Here is a 20,452-nt window from a genome sequence, read left to right as displayed (position 1 = left end):
ATTTTAATAGACTATTTATATGGCAAAATTCAGATGATATAGCTTGACCCATGATGTTACAGGGTTTTATATAATAAAATGGTTTTATTAAATGCAATCGAAATATGTAAATCAATCAAGTTTATTAAATTTTATTTGATAGAAAGTTGAATTGATAGAAGTTTTGATAGTTGAAATATTGAAGGCAACAAAGACTTCCAAACAAAAATATCGACACAGATTGTTAAACATGGTAGTTATGTAACAATAACCATAAATTGACAACTGCAAATTAATCCATGTTAATTGTAAATATATTCTGCTGCTTTACTAACTTGTTTCATAATTATTATTCTTTAAAAATGCTTGGTCCGATTCAAAGTTTTCCAAAAAGATCTACTTTTGTAGAAATGTTTAGAATAAAGCTCAGCGCTGTGCTTTCATGACCTCGCCATATTCTTAACTGGCATTGAATTTTTAACTTTTATCAAATTCCACAATGAGAGTTGTTTTATTCATTCACGGCAACACATGTTATAACACAAAGGCAAATGTTGTATGAAGAATTCCGCCTAAAGCCACCACACTTTTAATCAAAACAAGCTAAATGTAAAAACTAAAATTATTTCACGAACTGAAGCTATTGCGCATTCTAAGCAACATAAAACTTATTCAAACGCGCCCTTTGTTCATCTCTAATTTTAGTAATTTATATATGGATTATATGCTAAGTGTGAATTGTAACATGCTAACTTGACCCACGCCTTAGCCAGAGAATGAGATTCTTCTGCAACTGCTGTATGTCAAAAAGGTCATTGTTGTATTTTAACCTTTACATGCGTTATTGTGGCATGATAAAACCCCATACTACTTTGTATGATGTGCAACTGAATTGTTGTGCAAAAATAAATTTTGAAGAATAAATACAGCATGCTGATGAATTGATTGCATGATATACTATGATTATAACAATGTTATTATTAGTTATTGCTAATTTATAATAATATGCAAAATACAACAACTAGTTTATAATATTTATAATATACATTGGAGGGGAACGGATCGCTATCCTAGATTTCTAATAAATTTTATATATATATATTGATTTTTGTCATTAGTAATGCAAAGATTTAAAAAGAAACATGTTTATTGTTTAATTAAATAAAAAAATGCAGTTGAAATAATTAGTCTTATGTTTAAGGAGGTTTAGGCATTTTCTAATATGTTTAAAACAAGGGAAAATGAGCTTTAAGGCAAAAATGGGTAAAATTCTACTAATAATATTTGCTTCTTTTGTCTTGTATATATGTACCCTTGTCGCAGCAGACTTAATAACAATAAATCCCTCTCCCTCCCCCCGTAATAAATGTATGTTTGTTTCCCGCTCTGTTAACTTATAGTGATGTTAGTTGTTCAATATGATAATGTGTTTCAGAAATTGGATATTCCATATTTGACATCAGTGGATGGCATGGAATATGCCGAAGAAGAAGATCCATATTATGAAACTGTTTTCATTATGGATGAGTTTAATGGAGAAACATTTAATGACTTGAAAAACAATGACTGTAGGATACTCGGTGCTCCCGTCATAAACACAATCATGGCTACAAATGAGGTTTGTATAATGTTTTTTGACAATTTTGTAACATAAAGTAAATTTAAACAACATTATTTTTTCCAGCCACTACCATATACTTCCCGACCATTATACTGCACTCTCATGCAAAGTTTAAATCTTTGCTTTACTAATTTCAAAACAAAGGAACATCTTGCTCACTTGGTTACTCTTTGTCATTACATGGGTGCATGTATAAGGAAGGACATGAGTTCCAAGATAGATTTTCTTGTAACAAACACACTTCATGGTCCAAAGTATCGGGTAAGTCAAATTCTTTAAATTATTTTGATTCCTCTGTTCCATCATGTACAAAACTTGCACTGCAAAGTATGAATAATGTTTATTTAGACTGCTGTAAGCCTTGGAACTCCAGTGATGAAAGAAGAATGGATTCATAGATGTTGGGCGGCGCGTAACCGTGATCAACCATGTAGAGCAACTGATGATGAATTCTTGGTTCCTTGTAAATCAAAACCTTTTGAAGGTTGCACTCTAAGTTTTCTTGGTTTTTCAGGTAAAAATTGGCCCTTCTGTCAACATTTTTTTTAATTTGTTTTATAAGTTTATTAATTAAGAGATGCTATATTAAACTTGAACATATATTATTTATTTAACAATAAGTATGCGTGTGCAACTCATGTAACTGCCCAATATTCAACATTAGCAACAACTATTTGAACATATATTACTACAAATTAGAATGTGAAAAGAATCACATGCAAGAACAAGCAAGAGAGCAAGGAGGTTTAGTTGCTGAAGTTGGCGATCCAATTTGTTCACATCTTGTGGTTGATGAAAGTTCTGTTGTTTCTTTACCTTTCCAACCTCAGGGAAAACTATATATGGTTGTGCAAGAGGTTTGCATTTGTTGCATATTTGTTCCATATCACTATTTGCAGTATATATATATATATATATATATATATATAGTCGAATAAATGAAAAAAATCAACAACTTTAAATTTCCTCCTTATCAATGCATTAAAATAATTCTTTTCATCTGAATGAAAAATATTTATCAAATTTTGTACTGTCTTTTATTTTCCTGACTTTTTATATATACTTTCTGTTTCTTTTATTTCCTGTATAATTGGACATTGGTATAATAATTTTTTAACCTGTTTTTTAGGTCTACTACAAATTAAATATAAAAAAAATTATGACATATATATATTATTTTAGTGGTTTTGGGGAAGCATTCAAATTGAAGCCAAAGCAGCTGAATCCATGTATGTGTTTCAACTAGTTGAATGTCCGGCTAGAATGACAAGAAGTTCCACAACGTCTTCATTGCTTGGTATGTTTTAAAATCATTCTCACAATTAGAATTTCCTCACAATGTGCTGCTAGTGTGTTCTATTTTATCTGTTAAAGATCCAAATTGGTTATTTTTAAATGTGTTATGAAAGATATGTCTGCTTCGTGTTACAAATACCAATGTTTGTGGGCAAGATACTATATTCTTATTGTCTGTTGTTATTTTTTTCAAAACAGGAACACCTAAATGGAAAGGTTCTACACGAGGTTTATCGATGCGACAAACAGGTTCTTCTGGTAAACCTTCATTTTCACGAAAGCGATCGCGAATTCGAGAAGAAACGCTTGCCAAGCTTGCACAAGTACTTCTATTTTTAATATATTGGTTTTAAAGTTATTTCTTCATGTAATAAACATAATATTGGTTAATAATACACATATAATATTAATAAATATTATTCCAAATATTCAGTTTACAGTCTTTTGACAACTTTTTTAAAAGAACAACCAAGTAATAGATTTACCATACCTGTGTAAAACCTATACTTGATAAAATTGACAGGAAACTGATGTAAATAACTCTCACTCCCTTCCTCCACGAAAACGTCAATCAACAGATACATCTGCATGTATTTCTGAATCTATGTTGGATATTTCATCAAGCACAAACACTGGTGTGTTACTACCACGTAGCAAGGAGGACATACTAAGAGGTTGGCTGATCATGTTTTCACATTGTTTGCGTCTATTAGATCACTCTGTGATTAGATTTCCGCTCACAAATAAACTGGTTTGATCAATGTAGATCTGATCATGTATGATATCTTCCATAACTTTTTACAAAGTAATAATGTTATGTTTTCCAAAACTTTGTTTCTGGTGGTTAAATGGTCAATAACTTAACATGCTGTTTAAACTTTTGGTTGCATCATAACTTTTAGACATTATACAACCAAGTACAATTTCCAAATATCATATTACCACAGTTGTCAGTTACAATACAATTATGTAGGTTGTTATTTTTTAGATGAATCTCAGTATGCTAGCATAACAATTAAAACCCCCCCTTTTTTAAACAGAAAAAGTTTTAAAGGAAAATTCAGAAAGCGTAAAAGTGAAGATATGTTACAAGATACAGCTGGTGAAGTGTTATCAGTAGAAAGTAAAATGAGATTTCTGTCCTAAAACTGTTAATTTTCAGATTTAAACATTTCTGAGTGTTCCGCACTTTATAATGTAAAGCAAAGAAAAATGTTGCATCCAAGAAAGCAGTTGCCAGTCTCTTCATTAATGATCACTAGTCCAGCAGTGTTTAAGAGTTCTAGTCCACTTTTGACAGACAGGAAAAATGAAAATGTTGTTCATTCATCTATGACTGATATCAGTAGAATAGAAGAAGAAAGTTTATTAGAACAAAGTGGTTTGTTTGATAAGTTGTGATGTTATTCATTAATTTCTATGCAGTATGGACATTGTAAGCGATTAATCTAATATAGTTGTTCTGGTAAATTTATTTCGTACACCAAAGTTGCAACACCTCATCCATGTCGTCTTTATCAGGGTATTTACCCATGTACTTTACCTAATGTAGCTAAAATTATGGTAAAAAAGTTGTAACTGAAATCAAATTGACAAACAAGCTATATTGGGTTAAGTTCTGTATGAAAGAATCAGTTTACAAAGTTAAAATATTTATCAATATTTGTTTTATATCAGAAAAAATAGCGGGACCTGTTCCTGTTGTGACCGCCAGGTATCAAGTTGTTATGGAACTATTGCAAACAGAAAAGAATTATGTTGGAATACTTCAAACCATATTAAATGTAAGTTTGAATGTATGTGCACAGGTTAATGTGTCTTATTGTGTGAACACATATATATAATGTGTGTAATACTCCTTGTATCAGCCAGTCTGTAAATTCCACATAACGTCAATAGTAAATATCTGGTTTACTGAAAGTTTCCAATGTGTTTGATTACATCATGGTTTGGTGGATTAACAAATGAAATTTTTTAGTTGTTCAAAAAGCCGCTGGATGATCCACATCAAGCTGGTGGTCCAATACTTGCAAGCGAAGATGTGAAAGTTATATTCAGTTCATTACCTGATATTGAGGTAGTTCATCGTAACATGAGTGATGATCTGCAACTTGCTATTGATCAATGGAATGATTCATCATGTATTGGACAACTTATATTAAAATATGTAAGTATCAAAGCATAAAGTATAAATTAACTGCATGTTATCAGAATTTCACTTGTCACTGTCTACTTTACCTGATTCATTTCTATTCTATTGTTTTGTCATCCGGTCAGATTTTTAAAGTTTGTTTTACACCACATTATTGAGGAATTAATATTTTATAAACAATTTTACTCTATTTATTCATAAATTGGTATATCTTCTTGATTTACAGGCTGATGAATTTGGACGATGTTATCCCCCCTTTGTCAATTTCTTTGAAGCAAGTGTGGAAACTTTATCAAGTTGTGAAACAAGATCTCCACGATTTCATGCATTTTTAAAAATCAACCAAGCAAAACGTGAATGTGGGCGACAAACACTTGCTGAACTTCTAATTAATCCCGTGCAACGTCTTCCAAGGATAATACTCTTGTTGCAAGGTTTATCTAATGTTCTGTATATTTACCTGTGGCTGTGGTGTAGCATAGTGGTTAGCTAAAGTTTACCTTGTTCCAACACTTATGTTTCTACTAATTTGGAAAATGATGTTTCATGACGAGACTTGGTTGTAATTTATTCAACTTAGTAGCCACTGCATTGTTCTCCAAATTACCAGTCATATGGAAAAAAGGAAAAACTCATTAACTCTTTAACTTGCATTCGTAGTAGTTTACTACTTAACCACTTCTTACTTGTCACTTAAGTGTGTAAGAAGTGTATTGGGCTAACACATCAAGTATATGTCGGATTAGGGATGCACATTACAAATAATTGGACATTACAAAAATAAATTCACATTAGAAAAAATAAATAACAATCTAGAATTTTGAATTTTATTATTAATGGGCCATTATCAATTTTACCCACATTAATCAGTTGATTGACGTAAAGAAATCTTTGAAACAACATGGCGAAAAGTTTCTGCTGAACGTTTCTCAAATACAAGGATAGTTTTTTTTATAACCGAATTAATATTTTTACAAAATGTTGTTTTAAAAAATTACATTGTTAAACAAAGGAACATAAAAGGACTGAAAAATTCTGTATTGTGCATTCCTAGTGTAATACTTTACCAGTTTGTCTGCATGCAGGGATATATAAGTGATCAACGTCATAAAACCTAAGTGAAACATTTAACACCAAGGTTCAATACAGATATAAAAAAACACACTGAGAAGGAAAACCCAAACCATCCAGATGTACAAAACATTCAATCATCGATTGATGCTCTCAAAGAAGTGATGACGCATATTAATGAAGATAAACGTAAAACAGAGTCACAGAGACAAATATTTGATATTGTTTATGAAGTAGAAGGATGTCCTCCTACTATAGTCTCATCACACAGGTATCAACTGTTTAGTGAGTAATACATTACACGTTGGGTTTATTTAAATCTCGGTTACAGGCAATTTGTAGCAAGAGCAGAGGTGATAGCAGTTGATGATAATCTTTGTAACAAAGGAGACCACATAACTTTCTTCATATTTTCAGATTGCATGGAAGTGAGTGTTGAGTACTGTGAAGCTGTATATAAGTTTAATTAAAATACATTTTGATAAATCTGCTGGTCAAGCTGTCCTACTTTTTTTCCTATTTATCTATCTCCTATTTATCTTGATTTCCTATTTATCTTGTTGTTATCAGTAAAGTTAACAGCTTTTTAAATCAAGTTTTATTTATCACAGGTTTTATACGAGTCTTTGTTCGTGTTTACAGTTAACATGTTCATTCATCTACAGATTGCAAAACGTCGACGGGGAATTAAAAGCCAAAGTTTTAAAAGTCCGAATGTTCATGGTCGGCCAGCGTCAGTGAAATGTTTGAAACACACAAAACTTTTATCTCTTTCTCACATTAAAAAGGTTGTTAGTATCACCGATTCTGAAGGTAATTTGATTTGAATAAATAAAATACTGTGTTATTTCAGTTTGCAATATTAGTTACATTCATTACGGTTTTGGCGACTTTCGTTTCTTGCTCTTATTATTATGTCCTGATCCAAGAAATAATATGTTATGTTTTTATCAAGATTGCCAAAATGCGGTTTCTCTGTTTTGTCGCACACCAACCGATACACAGGATTGGTTATATACGTTTAAGGTGATGACTTGCACTGAAGACAGTATCAGTAATTCAAAGGTATATTACATTTTTAATGGGGTAATAAAATATAATTAGAATAATGTATTTATGTTAATGTTACTGGAGTGAACGTTTTATAGCATTTTTGAATGCAACTTGTTTGTTGTCGTTGGTTCAATAAATTGATGTTGCTGCACAGGATGAAGTTGTCACAAGTGGAAAAGAAAATATTGCGAACTGTAGCAAGAGCCGTTTGCTTCAAATATTATCAAAGCACAGAGCAAACACTGTTTGCAAAGCTAGTGATGAAAACTTTATTTGTTGCGTTAATTCACAAGACCTAGAAGTTTGCACTGCAGACCTTGGTTCAACTTTGGGCCGAGCTGTCAGGTATACTATTGTAACTTTATAATATCTAATATGTGAAAACTATTTATACATCATTCCAATTTTACTTGACAGAGCTGCGAAGAAATCAAGTAGGAAGTTGACGAGAGCATTTTCATTTAGTCGCACGCCTCGTCGTGTGATGCAGAGAGCTGTCACCAACATGCTCAGTCCTTCCCAACAACGACCACCAACCGGTTTAAATCAAGATGACAGCCCTAACTGTAACGGTTTATCAGATGTTAACGATGATGCAAAGGATAATACTCGAAGCTTAAGGGTGGAAAGTTTGTGCACTCCACAGCGCAATAGACGAGGAAATAGACTCGGCAGTACCACCAGTTTACAGGTGCATGAAAGTAGCTGTTCTAAGCAAAAACAAATCCGATGCAATCTAAATATTTTTGACAGTAGTTTTGATTCACCTTAAGTTCAAACAATATTTCCTATCTTATCAAGCAAGGTTAAACTTGGATTTGTGGAATGGTGTTTCTGCATGTACACTAAGCACAAAATTATAAGTTTGTATTTGGTCTTCAGTCTTCACAAATTATTTAAAATTTATTCACATTTTTTTGTCACTGTGTGGTGTGTTCTTCACTCATTATTTGAATGTGCAGCATGATGAATCACAAGAGTTCACAACTTACACAATGAAACCATCTGTGAGCACCATGACTCTTGCACATCCTCCATCTGCTGCTGATTTAATTGAGTTCCCTGCCATCCCAACACCTCCCACAAGGAGACGAAGACAAAAAATTGTTAAAGCAGCAACTGTTGCATTTGGAAGAACCGGTTCTTTCAGAAAAAGAGTGAAAGCTGAAACTGCTGTTTAAATAGTTTTACTTCATTTTCCCTTCACAGTAAATATTCGATGTGAAACTTGATCCTTCAGTTACTTCAGTTTAAAACCATATTTGATGTGAAAATTGTTATTGTGTTTTTTTTAGGTATTTTGAAACTGCCAGTTTGGAGAACTTATTTTTTTTTATTTTAAGTAATATTGTGCAAAAATGGTAAAAGTCGTTTGAAAATTTCCTTTAATATTTTCATGTTGTTTATTTATGGTGTCCTATATATAGTGCATGTTGTTTGTGCTACATTTATCTGCTTGACTAACTAGACTACACCAAGTACGCCGAATGTTATATAAGCTTTCAAACTTATAGATTTTAATGGTTTACCGAAATTAGTAGAACATGTTCCTACTACACACAAATTTATATAGGTCGTGGGATATGGAGCCCGTAATTGCCTTTGTCGCATTTATTGGAAATTGAAGGTATAGTATCATCATAATAAGTCTCAATGGTAATTAATTATTTACAATAAATTGTTTTGTTTTTTGAAAAGAGAACACCTTTCATTCTATTTTCTCGTCCTATTTGGTTGTAAACAAAAATATTTAATGAATTATAAAAACCGTATCCTCACCACTGCACTAGGACGTTGTTATCTGTTTAAATAGCGATATTCGGATAGTAAGTGCTAAAGATGTCTCATCTTCCCCACCCTACTTTTATATATGAAGTTACATGGCAAGTAAACCAGCACAGCCGGGTAGTTTCGGTTGGTTAACAAAGTTGCAGAATACTGGTAATGTAAATATATTTTAATTTGGTGTCCTATCTTACCCCACATTGTAGTTTTGTAGTTTTTTTTGCCAAACTTTGAAAGGTTTGCTTTTTATTTATTATTGGGCGACGCTCACTCATTCACGTTTGAACCACAGAAATAAAAAATAGTAGAACGCGCAATTGCCCAAAACCATGATATACACTTTTATTTTCCATTCACGTGGCCGCCAACTCCGTCCCCATTTCGCTTTGTCTCTATTGTAAAAAATAGGCACAAAAAATAAGTTTTAGCTGTTTATTTCAAAAACTACACCAACTATTTCAGTTTATTAGGCCAGTTTGTTTTTTTGGTAGGTTATAACGTTTTCAGATTAGCGCTTGTTTGAGAAATTTAATTATTTAGTAAATTGAAATAAAAGATTCAAACAAATGTTTGTTAAATATATATATATATATATACATATGGAAATATTTATTTTTCCATATAAAGAAAAACTACGTAAAACGCTTTGGATTTCATTGACTACAACAGTAAATGGGAACGACTCGCGAAAGAAAGAGAGTGGATCAGCTCTCTCTTTTACCGACATGGGAGATGCGCGTTCTATTCTTTGTTGTTCTTGTGGTTTGAAGTTTTGAACCTGTTTGATGAAGTCTTAAAATACTGGTCTTTTCACGAGAGCTATGCTATCTTGCTGTTATTTCCGCACATACCTTAAGTCTGACATTTGAACTAAATACACTTTACTACACCCAAAGTTAGTATAGACGTTGACTACATCTAACCTTAAATTTAATTACATTGATTTTAATACGTATAACCAAAGAGATTAAAACCATTGGTTTTATTCTTTTTGGTATAACTATATCCATGCTCATATTTAAAAAATGTTTACTTAAGTTCGTTAGTAATGTGCAGTTTGTGTTATATTCAAGGTTGTCAATACAATATGATTTTTTATACATCAGCTTTATAATGCGTTCATTGTATGCAACAGAGTTTGTCGCGAGCACATACATTCATTCTTGGTTGTAGGATCATAATATGTTGTCTATGCTAGGATGTACCAACTGTTTGCAAAATATACTGTGGGTGTATTATAAAGAGAAATTGTCAAAATTTACAAATTAAATGTTTGTCATATTTACATGTACGACAAAATAGATATAAAACACATTTAAATTTGACATGCAGCTTAGTGGGTTTATGAAATACAATGTCAAACTTTTCAAGGTCGTACAGTGACTCGGTCGCAATCGACCAGGACGAACAACCTGATGACAAAAAGAAAGGTAAATAAATATTTATTGGAAAACGTTATATAAACTTTTTGAACAGGCAAGCTTTGACATAGTGGTCAATGTGTAGCAAGCCACTGAACACTTTATGTGTTAAAATATTCTTTATAAACTAATAAATAAAAAAAACAGCTGACATTTTTGATGTTCCAATGGACAATATTCGAACTTTTAAATTTAATGTGAAACATCTGGCAATCATTTCGGTAAAAACCCACTAGGGTAGGAGATATGGGACTGTGGCTCGTTTTATACATAGATGACCAGCGATAGAAACATTTGGGCAACTTTATATTATTTTGTTGTTTTTGCATGTTGTTAACGAATGGCAAATCACTTAGAAAATAGAAAACAGGGATAACCAGCACGTTCATTTTGTTTAGTTATATAATAAGTCAACTCTGTAAAAGATTAATAAGTGAACATTGGGATAGTGTAGTGATAATTAAATAATTATTATATAGTTGTTATTTTTTTTAATATGTTGTTATGATACAAGTGCGGAAATTACCAAACTGCACTTTCCTAGTTTTATTACAGTTACATTAGCTGCTCCTGTATTGTTACCAATTTAACATCAGTATGGATATACCAATATTTAACAACAAACAATTTTTCTTAATTACAACAAGAATATGACATAACTCACCAAATGTGGTGACCACTTTGTTGTTACTGTCAGTTTACAGACTTAATATATCTATTAGCAGATCATCGTTTGAGTGTTCCGGTTGAACAAACTAGTGATGAAATCAAAACAAGAAAAGACAAAGCACAAAGCAACTGGACCAAAATTTTTCGTCCATGGAGATGGAAGAAAAAAAAGAGAAGCGAAAAATTTACAAAGACTGCAACATGTCAGTAGTTTGCTAATTGACTTCTTTCCTTAGTGAAGAAACTCAATAGGCATATTTTAAGATATGATATTTTTTCATCAGTAATTTATTGTTTCTCATTTTTTGTTTAAAATAACATAGATTTGTAGAAGCTCAATACATTTCTATTCAACATACGTTTTTATAAAAATCGACGCCACTGTATACATATATATATATATATATGGGAAAACTTTCAATTACTTTGTTTCACAGAATTATTGTTACATTATAACTCGCTGGTTTTAAGTCATTATGTTTTTTAGCTGCTAACTTAGAAATTTAATTTATTAAACCCTGTGACATACAACACCACCACTATTTTTATCCATAACATTTTTCTTGAAGTATTACTTTTGAGCACAGTAATACAGTGGTTGTTTTAAATATGTCATTTAAATATGTTGCAGCTCTTGAGAGAAAGATATCTGTTCGTAGCACGCGAGAGGACTTGATCAAACGTGGTCTGTTAACAGAAACCAATGGTGAACCTGGTATGTTGTATGAGAAACTAGTGTGAGATATTTTATTGAATGTTTATAATTATCCAAGCAGCATCAACTTTGGAGAAACCAGTTGTTCAATCAAGTGATGAACAAGACGAGTTGAATGAAGTTGATCAACAAGATGATACGATTTCATCTGCAATGAATCGTTTTCCATCCCTGCCAAAACAATCAGATTCGATTCGAAATCGCCGTCGTTCCCCTTCAGGTTTGATCCTCCATGATTAACATAATTGGCTGTTGGTTTGTTAGTGCATCACATGTTCAATGTATAATGTGTTTAATAAATTTAATTTGGATTTTTTCACCTGGTTAAGTTTTATTTACCTAATTACAGACCCATCAGTGGCCATGCGTTCTGACAACGATCTGAATAGAAATAACGCAACACATGCAGCATGCCAAGCAAAATCTGAAGCAAGCACTCATTATATGTAAGATTTATAAAACGTTTATTGAACATAATTTATCAAAGGCTACTTTATTGAGTTAAGACCTAATTAGAGTTTTTTTAACTGATTTTGAGCATTTTTATATTGACTGTTTAGCGTAAAAAGAAATTGCAAAATTGCAAAATCAACAGTATTTGGTTAACACATGGTTTTACATCAGACATCAGAAATATCCATCAGATGAAGTGACGAGAGATAAAGGTGAAAACGATGCTCGAAGACATTTTCACAGACATTCATATCAGATCGCAACTTCTTCCTCTAACAGCCTCAATCGAGGAGATGACAGATTAAATGTTGGTAGATTTCAAATGCGTGGTTCAGGTGGCAATGATCTTGTTGCAGTTGGAATTATTGGTCACAATGCACCAGGTTCACGATCTGCAGTCTCATACAGTGGTCCTACTCCAATACCTGCAGAAAGAAGCTTTCCCAGGTCATCGGATTCATTGAAAAATGCTGAACAGCGTTTCAATGATGAACACAGCCTTACAACGGCTGCTTCATTGCCTCCTGCTTTAGCAGCAAGGCTCTCTCAAGATTTAAGCAATGCTATTTCCAACAGTCTGAAGAGCCAGGTTGCATCAAAGACACAAGAGAAGAGCCATCCTTACCGAGAATCAAGCAAACAAGATCATGTGCATTCCAATATTGCTAATCCTAGGTAAATACAAAAAAAATGGGTGAAGTAATCATGTCGCACTTCTTGAGTAACGTCTTGAATCTTATCAAAGTACAATTCAACTAAATAGTGAAACATATGATCTGTGTAGTTAACCGTAACCAGAAGTTATTTGTGCCGTTTTAAGTATGATCTTTTGTCATTTTAATTGTTAAACCAGTTATTAATTATTAAATTTGGAAAACTTTGTTTTAATTCAAGAAGTTCCCAAGATAATGCCCGACTTACCTCAAAAAGTGAGACATCCAAACCTGTACAGCATATTAGTGCAAATGAAAGTTTAATTTCCCCGCGGCCTGTTGCTGCTAAAAGAACTGAGGTGAGTTAATGTTTCAAATATCTATATACGTTACCATATTTACAACAAATTTATTTTTAACATTCTTATTTCTTAGCAAAGTATTGTTGGAAAATCGGCAACCCATGTTGTAAAAGGCCCACCACCAAAACCGCCCCCAAAACCATCAAAACAAGTGATAAACAAGGTTGGATGTTTTATACAGTAGTATAGCCCAATGTTATAGAAATTGACTGTATGTATCTCAGTTTATTTTGATTTTTAATTTTCCATTATCTATTATCAGGCAACAGAGCAGTATAAACGATCAAGTGTTGAGGTGAAAGATTCTTCCCAAGTTCCACTGCCACCACCACAGTATAGCAAACCTAGAAAGCCAGGTAATATATCCAATTAAGATTATTTATATTTTATTCTAAAGTAAGCTGTTTCAATATATTTACCTTATTTCCTAAAATGACTTAAACGTTTAAGTATCTTTTGTCTCCCTTTTACTTATAGATGAAATTGGTTGAGTTTTTCCTGGTATGAGTGTGGCGTATGGTTTCTATCAACACTGAACCCATGTTTTCCTACTTTGGTAAAATATAACATTGAAAACATTCCAATATTTTGAACAGAACACTTGGTGCCAAATATTCCGACTGGTGATGTGAGGTTTGCTGGAAGTGCTGAGATTATACAGAGAACTACACAGATCAATATACCACAGTAAGTTATACACTTATTATTAATTGAAACAAAGTTCATAATAATAGTTGGAAATATTCCAAGTATCATTGTGCGTTGTATCATTGACACGTGTTGCACAAAACTAAACCAAAGTTTTTTTGAATTCTGTTTTAAAAATACTTTTTATATTTGCAAATGTTGCTATTTTTTAAGGAGTGAAGTAATATTTTCCTGTAAGTACGGAAGGTTAAAATTAATTTGATAAGATATCTGCTGCAACATTGACTTGTATGGTATTGGTGGTTGTAGTTTCGTTCCGTAAGAATTGTTTTATATATGCTGTATTTATTTATATTATGTGTGATAAAATATTTATTCAAATTAAATAGCCCTAAATAATTTTGAAACTGATATTTAGATATTTAAGAGAAAATTGCACAGAAAGTGAAAACAATTCCTCAACTGCCGCTTGTGATTCCGACTCTGATTCATCGGGACCAATCCTTTATCGCGATGATGATGATGAGGATGATGAAGGTAACATTATGTTTTATATTAAATACACAAAGTTTTACAAAGATCAACTTTGTATTCAGATCTACATTCAGCTGTTAACTTTGTTTAAGTTTTAGTAAAAGTATCAATTTGTCTTACTGGATTAAAATTCACAATAGGTTTGGAAAAGTTTTTTAACAGTGGTGACAACATGAGGTTTTTAAGTTATTACTTGCTGGGAAGTAGTTGCAGTTTTAATTGTAATAAAGATAAAAACAAACAGTCAAAACAAAAATAATGACACCATTAGAAGAACTATTTATCGAGCTGGAGTGGTTCTGATAACTGTTCGTATTTAATAAATGACCTTCGTTTTTTCCTGTTGATGAGCGTTGTTTCACCATGTGACATGTGAAACATAGTGAAATTAATTTATTGTGAAGATTAATAAGAAACCTAAATTGGTCACATTGCTTTATGTACGCGTTGTATCTTTAATACTTTGCTTACTGCTTAAAGCTAGTTTTATTACAATATAAATAATCCAGGTTTATTCTAAAATGTGTATATTCCGTACCTGCATACAGTGATATTTTAGCTAGAGTAGTGTCCTGATTACAGCATGCGTACATTACATAGAAATAATAGAACACAGTTATGAAGTTGTTTTGTTGTGATAATTAAAAATATCATATTTTTTAAATTGTTGATAATCCACTTTGAATCATTTAAGATTTTTATTACTTTTATGGCGACGGGGTGATTTAAAAGTCATGTTTTTTTTGTTGGTGTTATAACAGCTGGAGAAAGAAAGTTAATTATTTATGATAATTTGAAATTCAGATTCTTTATAATGGAAGCTAGACTGTTATAGTGGATCTTAAGGGTGGATATTATTATACTGCATTACTGAACTTATGTGTCATATCACAGTGTAGTTATTATAAACATACTATGAGTCATTAGCTTTTCCTCAGAATAACTCTACAGATTTTACTGTTTAATCTGTTCTCAATCAAAAAGTATAGCACAGTGACAATGCCATGCACTACTATGGTATCAACTCCTGGTGTTGAGTTCAGCGTGTTAACATGGAAAGGGAGTGAATATGTTTTCCACTAATTATAAATGGGCGTCATTGATGCAGGAAGTGGTTGTTAAATGCGTGGTGTTCTACGTAGGTCATACTCTTACGTAAAATCAATACTCACAAGAACAAGCTTAAGCAGCCGACTACATGAAAGGGTTAATTTTTTAATGCAAGTGATAAGTGAAAGGTTAAGTCAGACAGTTTATGGATATAACGTCGACTCAATTTAAAATTGTATGTTCATTCTTAGAATTGAGAATCTGTGTGATTATGTTTAGAAATGTTCGAAAGATGATATATGTTTTGGGATAGTATTTCAATAGCAATGCTGATGCAGCTGCACAAATTATTTCTTAATTCTTCAAGTTTTATTATGCCGGTTCCAAAAGTTTTTAAAAAATTGTTTAAAGGTTTGTTGTGTGAGATTTTCTGCTTGGTTTTTAATATAAAAAAATGTGTATACTTAATATTCTTTTTTTTGTGTGGTGTACGGAAACACTTTGAATCTGTATTACTGGATCGTGTCAATCAAGTTTAAACCACACTTGTATGGCCTTTGTTTGTTACTCATGGTTCACTCAGGTTTAAACTCGATAACCTTCATTCTTCGTCTATTAAAACAACAGATGTCTGTTGGGAGTAATCATTTGAATTAAGTAGCTTAGTTTTATTTTTTGATATTTAGATTCATAAATAATTTAGTTGTGCAGTTAAGGCATTGATCTTTTATAAAATGGTTGGTATTTTTCGCAGTGTGTTTTTTTATTTAATTTAGTTTGATATATTATGGATAAGTTTTTTAATTGTTATTGCCATGTCATTTATAATTAGTTTAATTTGTAATAAAACAAGTTTTTTTTTTAGTTGATGATGCTGGTGGCCTTGCTGCAAAAGTAGCTCGACGTGATACACTTGCTCTACGCCTCGCTAACCGACCAAATCGTACAGAGTTGGAACAAAGAAATATTATATCCAGTCCCCAGAAGACAGAGGAAGAAAGATCAGCGGTTAAAGTTAATCTTACAAGGTTATTTGCAATATTAAATTGCAGAAAAATTGTCAAATATATAGGATATTTTGTGGGTGTATTATTGTGAACTTGTTTGATGCATGAATTATCTCACTTGACATAAACGAAATAGGTTTAGTCCCTCTTTTAAGAAGATATTTTTGTAGGCTATAAAATAAGGTTATATTTAGTTTTATTTTGTTAAAACCTAATAGTAAATGTCGACATTACATTGGAACGGTTTGATCCATTGTAGCTTTCTGGTGATGTATGCTTTGGCAAACAGGATATGATCTCATAAAGATATTTGATGCCGTAATTTTGTCTAACAATAGTGGGGGAAACATAATGGTAGTCAGTGAATAGATATTAGTTGCCCATACATGACCTAAACTACGAACATAATCATCAAGTATAGCACATAAACATAATGTGGTAATAGGTGAATAATTACTTTTATACACATAAGTTTATGCATACTCTAATTAGCACAGTATTTCCCCCCTAAAAAATTTAGAATACAATGATTCTATTGAAACATTTTTTCTCAAAGCTGCTGCTACTACACTTTAGTTTTCAGCGCATAAACTGTTTTTAATTCGTAACTTGGTGTTGCAAACCACTGTTGTTGGACACATCCAGTTAATGTATTTACCTGTTAGTTACTTTCCCTGCCTTACTTTGCTTTTATGAATTAGACGTTTGAGTCAACGCCCAACCAAGTCCGAATTACAGCAACGCAACATCTTGCCTAATGAAACTCCTGAAGCGAGAGTTAAGGAGAGGGAGGAGGTGAAACATTTTTACAATCGAATGATTTATTTAAAATGTATTCATGTTTTACAATATACAACAGGTGAAACGTCAGTTAACTCGAAAATTATCAATGCGACCAACAGTGAAGGAACTAATAGAAAGAAAAGTTCTCATAAATTGGCATGAGTATGTAGAAGTGTATGAAGTGCAGAATTATGATCGACGGGGAGATAAACCTTGGACAAGGTTGACACCGGCAGATAAAGTAATGCACTTGGTGTATTAACATACAATTAATTATCATAAATAAAACTTTATATTTGTACAGGCCTCAATCCGCAAAGAGTTAAATGAGTTCAAAGCGAATGAAATGACAGTTCATGAAGACTCACGACGATATACTCGATTTCATAAACCATGATTACAATTTTCTTGGTGCTGTTGAGGCACATCTTGATTTTTGCACGACTATCTCGCTTCAAAGTGTTTTTCATGTAGCACTTCACGGGATAATTCACCCGAACCAATAATACAAATTTATTCTAATGTGGTTTATCATGGTCATTTTCCTTTATTGTTATAAATAAATGTATTAAGATTGTACAATATGAAATCTTCATAGGTTTTTATTTTAATTTTCTTATCACTGCTGATCAGGTCTCGCTTGTTGTTGCTTCAATATTGATATTTCATTGTTAAGTGAACAAATCTCTAATTGCAATTGTTCCATGCGTAACATTGTTTCTTTGATATTTTTCTGAACTGTTGGTTCTGGATCTATGTCAGGCAAGAACAACCCTGTGTATAAAATAATTTAAAAAAAGATCATTTTAATGATGGACCAATTGAACTAACCGTCCCACAAGTATAAACTGTGTGGAGCCACTGAAGGCCAAATAACTCCGTTACAACTTTCATAAATTATATTTAAATGAAGGGGTAACACTTCCTCTGATAGAAAGTACGACCACAAAGAAACTGTTTTGGTTTGAACTTTGTGCTGTCTCCTGAAATGAAACAAATTTATTAACAATTTCTTGATAACATGTTCGTAAAGATAAAATGAATATATATAACCTTTCCATTTCACTGTTGCATAGAAATGTTCCAAACTGCGACGCATAAGCATGTCTGCTCAGTTCGCACAAAAACCTGGAATTAAATTCAAATGCAAGTGGAAATTGTTGTTGAAGTTGAAAAACACAATCCAAGAATACAGTGAATGAAGGTCCTTCAGTTTGAGTCTTTTGGTTACTGAAATAAAATACACTATTTAAACAACATACAATACCAACAATATATCGCTCTTTTGAATAAGCACATATAATATAAAAAAGCATATTTATCGGGTGTCTAGATTAAATTAAAACATTAACTTAAAGACCAATAATTTAGATACGATATTGTTGTAACTCAGTTATGTCACAAAATGCAATATCACAAACCACAAGCACTTGTATAAACCATGTTTCAGAAAACAGTAGCTACTTATCCTACTCGCTAAACAAAATATTGAATAAATTGTTTAGGATTTAAGACAAATTAGTGTGAGATAATAAATTGGTTAAATATAATCCCCACAATACCTCAGGGCGGAATGAAAGCATCTGCTTGCAAATGGGTGTCCTGCTTTTATCCATTCACGATCAATGAGGCATAAAAATCCTCTCATAGTTCTGCACACTGCAGACAATTATTCAATTATTTGTTAAAATAAGTTTGCATATTAAAAGCAGAACCTACATGGATCTAAAAGAACTTGAGTGAGTGCTGTTACTTGTAAAGTGCAGTCAACTCCATGTGAGCCATGTACCAGCACGGATGCTCCTTCTTTATCTACACATTGTGCAACCAAACATGCTGCTGATAATGTCTCCTTGACCAATGACAACCAATTGCATGATTCCAACTTGCTCTGCCACTTCTCACTGTTTGTTGATTGATCATGACAAGCTTCCACCAATCTAATTAAACTTTCCTGTTGAACTTTGTGTCTGAATAAAAAAAAACAAGCAAATTAAGTTTTATAAGTCGCGTCTGATGTGAAACAAAAATACTTTTGTAAGCCATGATGAATTTTTCTCCACTGTGGATAGTTGAATTCAGTTTCAAATCCACCTCCTTTGGAACGGGCATTTGTTGCTGACTGTGAAGTTCTGTAAAGAACATTTTTACGTATTAGATAAAACATATTTGTACAAGTAAAATCAAATTCGATTTATTTTTGAGACTTTTATTGTCGGACAGGCGGCAGGTCATTATACCAATTATTCGATTACCAGTTTTCCTTTGAAGTTTGTCCAAGCTAGATAAGTATCAGATAGCCCTCCCCACTTAATTGATAACAAACTGTTAGCTAGACAGTAGTTTGGATACATGATAAAGAAGTGTCATTTATCCACATTCTAATTAGCAGATGATAATAACTATTTTTACACCACAAAATTTTGTATTACCGCAGGTCCAATATATATCCTCTATGTGCTGGGCCAAGTATAATGTTAATCATTTTTTCATCCTCTTTACAGCGTTTGTTACTAGTCCCAGTCATAGGTTGACCACACCGCATCACAACCTGATTAACAATTTAATTTTCACCATCGATCCTTTTATTTCAATGTTTAAAGATAATATATGATATTACAAGATCTCTTACTCTGCGGTTGGTATGATAGTAACTCAATATCGGGAACCGTCCATCTTGCCTAAACTCAGCTGATTTTTCGATGGCTTTGTCATCGATGAGTTTAGGAACTATCACTTGAGAAGGATATGACTTGCAAGCTTTAAAGTGAAGGTTGATGCTCGATATTCTCCACTGGTCCGACTAGCAAAGAGTAATTTCATTAGAATATTAATACTAATAATCCACACGATGTGTTGAAGAAGCCAAACCTTTTTACAAAGATCAGCGAATTCATTTTCAACATGAAACAAGTCAAAACCATCTTCTTCAAATTTAAATGTTGGGCGATAGAAATAAGGATACTGTAGATTGGGCTTGCCCAGACAGGAAAGTGCCTGAAATATATTTTTAAATTATATTTATTTACAAGAAAAAAACCTTTTTGCATGTTTATACTTTTATTTTGTTACACCTATGACATAATCATTAAAAGAGAGTGCAAAAACTTTTCATTTTACAAAAATTAGATAATTTATGCCTTGGTTTTTTATTATTCTTTATGGGTGAGGTCCTTGTCAAGGACCTGGGATTTGGGCCA

At 32.3% G+C, this 20,452-nt stretch overlaps 3 protein-coding genes and 1 long non-coding RNA gene across 10 annotated transcripts in view; 3 read left to right on the top strand and 1 right to left on the bottom strand.

Annotated features, from left to right (window-relative positions):
• The first annotated feature begins 160 nt into the window (after positions 1-160).
• On the top strand, positions 161-8,888 carry LOC100176255 (protein ECT2). The gene is made up of 19 exons (XM_018815892.2): positions 161-232; positions 749-790; positions 1,415-1,597; positions 1,664-1,861; positions 1,949-2,114; positions 2,300-2,457; positions 2,783-2,897; positions 3,095-3,219; positions 3,420-3,570; positions 4,574-4,680; positions 4,875-5,063; positions 5,275-5,482; positions 6,198-6,390; positions 6,451-6,547; positions 6,785-6,932; positions 7,075-7,184; positions 7,327-7,517; positions 7,590-7,863; positions 8,135-8,888. The coding sequence occupies exons 1-19, from the start codon at positions 230-232 to the stop codon at positions 8,351-8,353; spliced, it is 2,877 nt and encodes a 958-aa protein (XP_018671437.1). The 5' UTR covers positions 161-229; the 3' UTR covers positions 8,354-8,888.
• On the top strand, positions 3,581-4,277 carry LOC108950349. Its single transcript, XR_001975191.2, has 2 exons — positions 3,581-3,998; positions 4,059-4,277. It is a non-coding gene; the product is annotated as an uncharacterized LOC108950349 (long non-coding RNA).
• A 1,305-nt stretch (positions 8,889-10,193) lies between the features above and the next one.
• Positions 10,194-17,829, top strand: LOC100183390 (phosphatase and actin regulator 2). Of its 5 annotated transcripts, none has more exons than XM_002130358.5 (15): positions 10,194-10,387; positions 11,104-11,250; positions 11,679-11,762; positions 11,821-11,982; positions 12,112-12,208; positions 12,387-12,890; positions 13,110-13,227; positions 13,304-13,393; positions 13,493-13,586; positions 13,827-13,917; positions 14,297-14,415; positions 16,328-16,490; positions 17,171-17,264; positions 17,329-17,493; positions 17,557-17,829. In XM_002130358.5, exons 1-15 carry the CDS (start codon positions 10,312-10,314, stop codon positions 17,647-17,649), a joined length of 2,097 nt encoding a protein of 698 aa, XP_002130394.2. In that variant the 5' UTR covers positions 10,194-10,311; the 3' UTR covers positions 17,650-17,829. The 5 variants fall into 5 exon arrangements, with proteins under 5 accessions (XP_002130394.2, XP_018671439.1, XP_018671438.1 ...); XM_018815894.2 differs by having other exon boundaries at positions 11,101-11,250; positions 13,113-13,227; XM_018815893.2 differs by having other exon boundaries at positions 11,101-11,250.
• LOC100181041 (myotubularin-related protein 9) overlaps positions 17,770-20,452 on the bottom strand; it is a 6,422-nt gene continuing 3,739 nt past the window's right edge. For all 3 annotated transcript variants that reach the window (XM_009863279.3, XM_009863280.3, XM_002129959.5), the window contains exons 4-12: positions 20,124-20,249; positions 19,885-20,055; positions 19,685-19,803; positions 19,286-19,384; positions 18,972-19,222; positions 18,815-18,911; positions 18,306-18,482; positions 18,084-18,235; positions 17,770-18,026 (exon numbers count right to left, since the gene is read on the bottom strand). In XM_009863279.3, the coding sequence (XP_009861581.1) occupies positions 17,872-18,026; positions 18,084-18,235; positions 18,306-18,482; positions 18,815-18,911; positions 18,972-19,222; positions 19,286-19,384; positions 19,685-19,803; positions 19,885-20,055; positions 20,124-20,249 (1,347 nt within the window). In that variant the 3' untranslated portion in view covers positions 17,770-17,871. The remainder of the gene's footprint in view (positions 18,027-18,083; positions 18,236-18,305; positions 18,483-18,814; positions 18,912-18,971; positions 19,223-19,285; positions 19,385-19,684; positions 19,804-19,884; positions 20,056-20,123; positions 20,250-20,452) is intronic.

The sequence above is a fragment of the Ciona intestinalis genome, unplaced genomic scaffold (genome assembly GCF_000224145.3).
Source record: "Ciona intestinalis unplaced genomic scaffold, KH HT000116.2, whole genome shotgun sequence".
Classification (NCBI taxonomy): Eukaryota; Metazoa; Chordata; class Ascidiacea; order Phlebobranchia; family Cionidae; genus Ciona; species Ciona intestinalis.
The sequence above is the reverse complement of the archived record's forward strand: the minus strand, read 5'-3'. Positions and strand labels throughout refer to the sequence as shown.

Coding starts and splice junctions, on each gene's coding strand:
- LOC100176255 (XM_018815892.2), top strand. Junction 1,598..1,663: donor CAATCATGGCTACAAATGAG/GTTTGTATAATG, acceptor TATTTTTTCCAG/CCACTACCATATACTTCCCG. Junction 6,548..6,784: donor TATTTTCAGATTGCATGGAA/GTGAGTGTTGAG, acceptor ATTCATCTACAG/ATTGCAAAACGTCGACGGGG.
- LOC100183390 (XM_018815893.2), top strand. CDS start 10,312: ATGTCAAACTTTTCAAGGTCGTACAGTGACTCGGTCGCAATCGACCAG. Junction 13,918..14,296: donor ACACAGATCAATATACCACA/GTAAGTTATACA, acceptor ACTGATATTTAG/ATATTTAAGAGAAAATTGCA. Junction 16,491..17,170: donor GTTAAAGTTAATCTTACAAG/GTTATTTGCAAT, acceptor TTTATGAATTAG/ACGTTTGAGTCAACGCCCAA.